Source organism: Urocampus carinirostris, chromosome 7 (genome assembly GCF_059441175.1).
Source record: "Urocampus carinirostris isolate Australia breed hairy pipefish chromosome 7, RoL_Ucar_1.0, whole genome shotgun sequence".
In the NCBI taxonomy this organism is placed as follows: Eukaryota; Metazoa; Chordata; class Actinopteri; order Syngnathiformes; family Syngnathidae; genus Urocampus; species Urocampus carinirostris.
In genome coordinates this window covers 37,546,600-37,555,642 of record NC_142355.1, presented here as the reverse complement: position 1 = coordinate 37,555,642, position 9,043 = coordinate 37,546,600, and the positions used below count along the sequence as shown (strand labels likewise).

At 39.9% G+C, this 9,043-nt stretch overlaps 1 protein-coding gene across 1 annotated transcript; it reads right to left on the bottom strand.

The window, feature by feature from the left end:
* Positions 1–3,691: 3,691 nt before the first annotated feature.
* Positions 3,692–6,483, bottom strand: pthlhb (parathyroid hormone-like hormone b). Its single transcript, XM_088339383.1, has 3 exons — positions 6,444–6,483; positions 6,234–6,357; positions 3,692–4,108 (listed from the first exon to the last, which is right to left on the bottom strand). Exons 2-3 carry the CDS (start codon positions 6,335–6,337, stop codon positions 3,730–3,732), a joined length of 483 nt encoding a protein of 160 aa, XP_088195509.1. The 5' UTR covers positions 6,338–6,357; positions 6,444–6,483; the 3' UTR covers positions 3,692–3,729.
* Between the last annotated feature and the right edge of the window lie 2,560 nt (positions 6,484–9,043).

Sequence of the window (9,043 nt, the reverse complement as noted above, 5' to 3'; positions counted from 1 at the left end):
GTTCCCGTTCTTTCTGGATGAGCAGATTTGAAGAGGAACGTTGCAATAACTAGCAAACGTATAGACCATTCATATATTCAGTCTCAACTTAGCGTCATTGCTGGTGGACACATTTGCACAATGGACTTTGGATCATTTTACTCACATAGAATTTTTAGTTTCTCAGCTGTTTAGATTATTGTAAATACATGTATCATTTGCCACAGAGTTAAGGATTGAGTGTTAAAAGCACCCTAAAGTTGAATAAAGTATTGTTCTTGCTCCAGATAAAGTTGTCACCCTGGGTCGAGGAGTCAAGCACTCAAGCTAGCCAACATTTGCCTAGGGGCGAGCATTTGTATTTTGTACTTTATCCGGGAAAGGTGCGAGTCTGTTTGTTTTGTTTCTGTTCCGCGTGTTTGGTCACTTACAACTTTGTTCCTATGATGAGTTAGATAGCCCACCACTAAGTTTGAAGAATTTTGTGTCTGAAGTCTAGAATAAAACAGGTGCTAAGAGACCGAGCCAGAATGTCTTTAGGGTTTCAGCAGATCACATTCACCTAATGAGTTAAAATGAATGGCTTTTATCTCTCATTGTGTGTTTTATTTCAATTGTTAAGTGATAAACATAACATTAGCATTAGTGTTTTTCCTTGCAGTTCTCTTTGATACTTGAATACTTATATCTCAATGAAAGCAGGTTTGGTTGCTACTCTGGTGTTGTCTCGAAACTAGGTCTGTCCTTGTTTGTGTTCAATTGGAACAACATGCATTCTTTTTCATTGATCAGTTTTATCCCTTCCCTTTGGTTGTGACGTTTTAATTGATTTTTCGTCCTTTATCAGCTTTTTACGATTGCTTGTCATATGCTTCATGCTGCTCAGCTGAGCATAAGGGCTTTACTGTTCCTCCCATTAAAATTTACTTTTTATTCATAGAAATGATGATCTCTTTAGCAAGAATACACCGAAATGGTAATTTGGGCCCCAAACCAAAAATGTGGAGCGCATCGCTGATTGACTTGCTAAAAAAAGCTACAATATAAAATGATGTGTAACTGACTTATTTATTTTATTAACTTTTGTTGGGGCGTGACAAGCTAGTACGGGAGAAGCCGGTGGATGCATAGCGGCAATAGAGGATTATAAATGAAACCAATTTTACTTCTGATTTCCCTCAGAACATTTCCTTGCTTTAATCGGTTCCTTTTTTCAATAATAGTCTGAATCGTCCATTGGTCATGCCAGTAAATTTTAGCAATGGAGACAATAGGTGTGCCTTCGTCGTATGTCTTTATTGTCTTGAGCTTTGTGTCGTTTGTTCTCATCTTTTTCCTTCTCCCTCTTGCATAACTGCAAGTGTTAGGACGCGTAGCCAATAAATATAGTACAAAAAATACAGTATTGTATAACCATCTTGCAAAGTCTTTGTAAAGCACACGAGATTCTGAACAGAATGAAAAGGAAAAGCATTGTGAGTTGGAGTACAGGCAATATCATTTTGGTATTTTCATGATTCTGTGAAATAATGGCAGACAAGCATCTATATGAGGTCAACTGTTAGCAGACAGGAATCTTATAGGCATAACTCTACATTTGCATGAACACAGCAAAGTTTGTTTTTGGGCGCGTAAAATAATTTGTTGTTGCAGTCATATCGTGGGGGAAATTCCAAAAAAGGTAGAAAAAATGTGAAAATGTCCTTGGGAAGGGTTGCTGTATCATGGGTGCCTACTATACTCAAAGGGTTGTGACGGCACGAAAACAAATAAGACATAAAAAGACAAAGACAGGAAAAATCAAGGTTTCTTGACCTGGAGCTGAATAAGAGAAACTGAAAAATATTTTTAGGAGTACACATTTAATGCTTGCTGACTAATTGGACACATTAACACGAAGCTCTAAGGGCAAGTCAAGAACACCAAATGACTTGCTCAAAGAAAAGAAAAGTGAGTCTGTTGGACAAACCGGCTAATAAATTACATCCCAGGAGGAACAAAAAACAACCAATACCGGGCCATAGAAAGGACCACAAAATAACCTACGTAACAGGAGTAAAGTGCATTATGAAATTCAGTCAGCAGCACCAAATACATTCAGCAAATAAATATACACACTTTCCCCCCAAAAAATAAATTATGGCACTTGGATAAAACGTATTAAGTCCACAGTCCCACAAATGTTTCAATATAAATATGGAACTGTTGCTGGGTGCCACTTCCATAAAACTGTAATGTTTGGAGGAGACTTTCTCAGATAGGACTAAGTTGTGTCAGAATCCGGCTCACTACTCCTGCCCTAGAGGGCACCAACCTGGGGGGAGTGGCTGGACAGTCCTGACACATTGGGTCCTCCGGGCATCTGTCTGACAAACGTTTCTGTCCACCAACACATCTGATTCACATCCTCGGCTCAAAGGCAAACTAATTTATCTGTTATTTATTTATTTTCTCATTAGGCTTATGCTGCAATCGAATGCTGTTCGGAGTCCCAATTTCAAATCAGAGTGTCAATCTTTTTAAACATTTGATCAGCTCTTTGAAAAACATTCAGTTCCAGGTACATTTTGGACAGGGCGAGTACATACACTGGGAAAAAAGATGCAGAGTACAGAAAACAAAAACCTTTTTTCTTGTTCACGATTGACTGACCATTTAACCAAAAACTCTGTGTATGTTTACATGCAGAGGATAGTCTGATTGTGATCAAAAATCTGGTTTTGGAATAATCCATTTACAAGACTAGTGAAAGAGAAATCTGCCAATTCATGTAAGACTTTTTAGTGAGTTGAACAGAGTTAGTGCATATAATTGTTGCCCAACAACAGGGGTCTCAAACTCAATTAACTTACGGGCTGCCGAAGCTAAGATGTTGGCGTGTGGTTGAGCCAAATCAGGTCTTTCACTAAAATGATTCTGATAAAAACGTTCCTCGATATCCTTTTATAAAAGCTGCACAGGATTAGATCTAACGATTAAAAAAATATATTAAAACGATTCTATTAGTAACATATGAATCCATAATTCGTATGGGAAACTTTCAATATTAAGGTGGGGGCCTCATCCGTAGGCCGAAAACTCGTGACCCGTGCTAAATTACAAGACCAATATTATTTGTGCACCAATAACATAAAAAAGAAATCAAACTTGCATGTAAAGTATTTTAACCGAATGACTTTAGGTGGCTAGGACCCAACCTTTTTAATCAAACTATTTGCCCTCCACATAAGAGAATATTTAAAATTTCATGATCCAATCTGATCCATTCCGTGCATGTAAACGTATTCTTACCACACCGAGATGGGAAATCTACATCCACTAAATAGAAAAAACCTCCAGGGCTTTAACTTTCTGGACCTGGCTTTGCCATTTCTGCCCATGCCGATGAATACTGTCTTTGGACAATAATTCCAAGACGAGGGTAATTTAAAAAGATGGTTTTTCAAATAGGCCAAAGTGCCGGTATCCCAAGTCTTCAGTCGAAACTTTATTTGTGTCCCACATTTCTGATTCATGATGAACACATTGCATGAGAATACGTTCTGATGCTTTCCGATCGTCAAGACTCAACTGGTTTAACATTTAGGACCGTCGATCAGTTTTCGGCATGTCTCGGAAAAACACCCTACACCAAAGCACACAGGACCATCTTCCCGCGACGCTGGTCATTTGTGTAATTGGTGGCATGAAGGGACTTGCTTATTTTGGGCGTGTACCAAACAGCGCCAATCCATGCGCATTTAGAGTCCATCAGTTTCCAGTTCGGGCCGAGCGGGTCCTCCTCCGCTTCTTGTCGCCATCCCTGCGTCGGCCCAGTCGAACCTTTTTTTTCCTCTTGGTGGCCACCTTGAGCGTCTGGTCCTTGTAGGCCATCTCCTTGTTGGTCTCTTGCGGTAGCACGGGCCCCTCTGGCCCTAGTCTTTGTGGCTGGTTCTTGGTGGCTTCCGGGTGCTTCTGGTGGAGGTCATTGCCACTAAAGCCGGGCCAAGTCCTGCCGTGCACCGGTGTGGCCGGCTCGTCGGCTGTGTGCACCTCCTCCAGAAGCTCCTGCAGCCAAAGGCGACGCTTCAACTCCTGCATGCTGCGGCCTTTATCGTGCATCAGCTGGGCATGGCTCACTGACCGCCGCCTGCCGGTAAAGGGCAATGTTTTTTAATAGTACCTCAGAGAAAATTGATAAATAATTATAACAGGGTTACATATTGTTCTGTGAGACAGTGTCAACAGGAATTGCCTAATATTTGCAAAAAAGCATGTCATCTTTGCTTTTTCCAGCGATCAGACGAGTGTCTGTAACAATTCAGTAGGTGGCAGCAGATGACTATTTTTTTCGTTATTTTTCTGTTTTTTTAGTCTATAAGGCGCACCTAAAACCCCTAATTTGGCCAAAGCTTGTGTGCTTAAATACAGCAAAATATATTTGATAAAATTGGAACTATATTTGAACAATGATTGATCTTTTGAAAAACAACGCTGACTACAATCGCAAAGCATTGTATGCAACAGGAATTGGGGCGGTAAGAGCACCAACACTTTATCACTAGACCACCCGTGATACAGATGACTTATGAAAAGGCTTTTCATTTTTTTCTCATTGTCACACTATTTTTACTTACAGTGCCAGAAATAGTTGTTAGAGAATGAGGGGAAAAAATCATCCTGAAAGATATAAACAAATGCAGGTGAGTCAGAGATGTTTCCCTCTACGAATTTTCAAACATTTTAGCTAATTTTAAGTATTATTTTTGTCACTTTTATAAAAATACAAGATGACAATATAGAAAAACTTGAAGAGCAGGTTTAAATTTTGGTAAAATCCCAAATTACAGTTAAATTATTACCCAAAACAAAAAAACTGTATTGAGGTGACCACAAAAAAATGGTTTACTGTTAATCTATGCACTATTATAATTTAAGCTTTTTTTTTTTTTTTAAATAAAAAACTATCAAAATGTGCTCAGAATTTATTTTTCAAAATATTTTATTCAGACAGAGTGCCTCCAGATATTTTGATAAAATTAAAGTGTGCTTCAGCTCCAAAAATGTTGGGAAACACTGGTCTTAAATACAGCAAAAAATTATACTGATTCCTTTTGAAATCAAATAAATGTCATACCCTAAAAAACCTTGAACAAAAGTAAAAGTTATATTTTATGTGAATCCTGTAAATATAACAAACCAAAGTGAAATTTCATTTCCTACAAAAGTATCGGAAAAAAACTTGTTTTGTCTTTTTACTTGGACTGTATATTATTTGTACTAAGGTAAAGAAGAAACGACCAAAGGGACATGATACTAGCTGACTTGTTATTTTCCCCATCGTAAATCAAGTTCTTAACCACAAGTGTCTTAAATAGAGCGAGTGATGGGAAATATTTTCCTTTCGTAAAACAGTTGATTTATATTTGGTAACGTTTATCTTTCGTTGCCGCTGTCCTTATTCAAGTATCGTATTTTCTGGACTATAATACGCATTGGATAAAAAGGCGAGCTCTCAGAAATATTTGTTTTTGGAAACATATTGTATATATGGTGCATCTAAATATAGGAGGTATGAAATTAAAATCACTTTAAGAGCTAGGGTAGTGTAAAAAAACTCCACATAATTAAAAAAAAATCAATATTAAATGGAAAGTAGACGTGATTAAATTTGGTTTGAGCACTAAAAATAACTTTTACAAGGTTATTTTATGTGATATGCATTAACAATTTCATTCACTGTACTTTCCTGTCTATAAGGCGCAATGGACTATAGGGCGCACTTTAACAATTTCTGGTAGTTTTGGGGTTTTTCTGTGTGTCTCATATTCCAGAAAAAGTGCTATTTTGCCTTCAATAAATAGCAAAATTCTTATTCTTGCAAATTGTATACAAAAAGTGATTAAAATGATCAGGTTTGCTTTCTTAGCAGTACCAAACACTCCCATTTATAAATATATCCTTGGAAACTATTTAACGACAGTAGCAATTTTTTCTAGCGTTCTACAACAGCAATGAGGGAGGGGGAAACAACTGAGACTTGCTGGCTTCAGTTCTACAAAGTTCCAGTAGAGAGCAGCAAAATTTACTTTAGGCTCAAGCCCATCACCAGCAAACAATCTGGGAATGTTTCTGTCCTCGAGAGCTTCTCCAAACCATCACTTCAAATCCAAACTAGGGAGTTAAGCAACGAGTAAGCAGAGGAAAGCCGTGAAATTGATCAGGACCTGACCCGAGCGAGTCTCTCAGTCCCACAATGATTTGAAAGAACTCACATTCTGCCGCCCGGCGCGTCCCCCGGCCTCCCGTAAAGCGTCACCGGAGAGCACAGCAAGAACACAGCCAGACTCCAATGATGAAGAAGCACAATGGGGTACATTCTCACCCCACTTCCAAGAGCTGTAAAACACCACAGGGTTGATCCAAAATCAGAAGGTTTGACTATTTAGCTCAGACGGGTCAGAGAGCAACCAACGAGTACTCACTTTAACGGTGACAATCTCCTGTAAGACAATCTCCTCCTTGGTAAAACCACTTGAAATCACTTGGGTCGACGCAAAGCAGCCAGTTTAAAAGTTCCACAAGTATCCATTGGTAGGAAGGCGGTCCGGGAAATCCCCCGCCAAACCTTTCCATTCATTTGCCTCCCAACAGCGTGAGCAGGTCTATTTATTACTCCCTCATGTCCCAATTAAAAAAAAAAGGATAAAGATAGTCACCCGGCAACAGAACAAAGCCACATTCGCTCTCAGCCCACCAGCTCAACTGCAACTTGAGGTGGTCTCACCAAGACTCCAGCATCTTCTGTGGTGGTCCGCTAACAGCTTCTGAGAGACTTTTTCACTCTGAGTCAGCCTGAGAGGGGGGGTGGTTGGGGGGTTCCAAACTCCTCATCCGGGTTTGAAGATGCAGGCACAGATCCACATCGTTCAGTCCTGAACACCCTCCCCCGTCCTAAGCAGTAATGCGCTATCCCCCACTCCCCCCAATTTGTACTCACCTGCACCAGCGGACACAAAACCACTTCGAACCAGCCAACCTCGTATTTCTCAAGCTCTTTTTTTTCCAACAGCTTAGCATTCGACCTGTAGCCAAAGGGCGTTAAGTTATCTTGGTGAAGAATCCCAAAAAAGGGAAAAAGCTAGGAAAAAAGATAAAAGACAGGAACAAACAAAATAAAAAGAGAATCAAAGAAGATAAAAATGAAGAAAAAGAGGTAAAAAAAATTATGCAATTCATTAATAAGTTAAAAAATAATTTACCATTGCGGGAAACTCAGCAAAATGTCATGTTTTGATGTTGATGACCGTTATTCCAAGCGACGCTCACAGACTGTGATTGTTCAGACCCGTGGAAGCTTGGAGAGAACAATGGTCCCATTGCTTGCAGTGATGCTAAAGGAAGAAGCAAAATCATGATAACCATGAAAAGGGAGTTTGTGATTATTTAGAAATACAAAGAAGGCTCACATATTGTTACCCTCGCTAAGGCGTATGGCCATAACCAATTGACGACCAGAACAATTTTCAAGGATAAGGAGGTGAGATGAGTAACATAGTAAGTTTTAAAATCAGTTTTCGCTTTAATCCGTCTCCCCCTTCTCATCCACCCTCTACTCCACCCTACCAACTCAAGACACATCACACCAAATTAAAGTTGCAATTTTCTTTAATATTTATCTTTTCCTATTCATGTACATTACACATAAATAGTACTTACTGTATACTATTCTGCTATTCAACTTTTTTTTTCTGGGGTAGTATGGTTTTAAAACGCATTAGCTAATGAGCATTGGTTTCGATCCCTCGCTAGGCTTCTATTTTACTTTATTATCCCCACCTCAGAACGGATTAATGTCCCGGGGTTCTGGTGTTTTATATCACTGAATCTTGTGATCAATATTTGCTAGGTGACAAACTAGCTAGTGTGTCAAGTGGAGAACCAGCACAACAATGTGTTAGTTTGTGTGGAAACTTAAGGAGGACTTAGTTTTTAGTGTCTCTGCCACAGGTAAAATATAACTGTACGCAGGTTTGATTACACACATCGGCCTCTACCTGTGAAAAGTCTGCTGGTGCATAACTGCTCGGTTTACCGATTACCTGCATTCGAGTCCACCGACATATGCCTTTCAGCTGTCCAGGCTTCCTCCTCCACCCTTCTTTGTCTCCCGATTTTTCCAGTTGCTACATTTCCTCTTGTCTTTTCATTTGTTGCTAACTGGCGGCGGAGCTTGGATTGATTCCCCATTCTTGTCCTACAGCAGAATTTTTACTGAGAAATCAGATTCCAGGTGTAGGATGGGTTCAAGCAGGATGGACGTTCCTTTTTTTACTTTTTTATGGATCATTTTACTGATGTTTGCAAGTCAGGATCGTACTGACAGCTAAGTCTTCTGACAACAAAAAATACGTCAGATCAAAAAAGGAATGAATGGCAGGTGTGCGACCACCAAGGTGGTCATGTGTTAGGTGGGGGCGGGGGCGGGGGGGTCCGGCTTAGCCCAAAGTATACAGCGAGACCCTAACCACTTGCCCAGGGGAGAATGACCATAACCTCAGAGAAATCCAACCCCCAGCCCTTCAGTACGCGCTATTGAGTGGAACCTCCTGAATCATCGCCCACTGCCACTTCTTTTACTTGGGCAGAGAAGCAGAAATCGTTCCATGCCCAGTTTGTTGAGGAAGGGCAGAATTCCAGTCATAAAACCAACCCGATCAAACCGCCTTGGCTGGCATCAGGACGTTGTGCCATGCTTATTAAAAACATATGGAGTAGGCCAGAATTGAAAGATATCTATACAGTAACACCCCAAGTAAGGCGTACCTACTTTACGATGTGAAAAATTATGTTTTTAGGGACCCTTGTTATGGCATTTCCCCCACTGTAGAATATCAAAGACAATTCATTGCAACTGCTAGAAACCGTACAAAATTGCGACCCTACTGGGGATAAGCGGTACAGATAATGAATGGATGGATAGATTACGATGATCACGAACCTTGTAGAAGGCAAACGCATCACAAACCTCACTAAGTGATAAATCAGTAACCAATCAACGGTCAGGACTAAAGTAAGGAAAAAG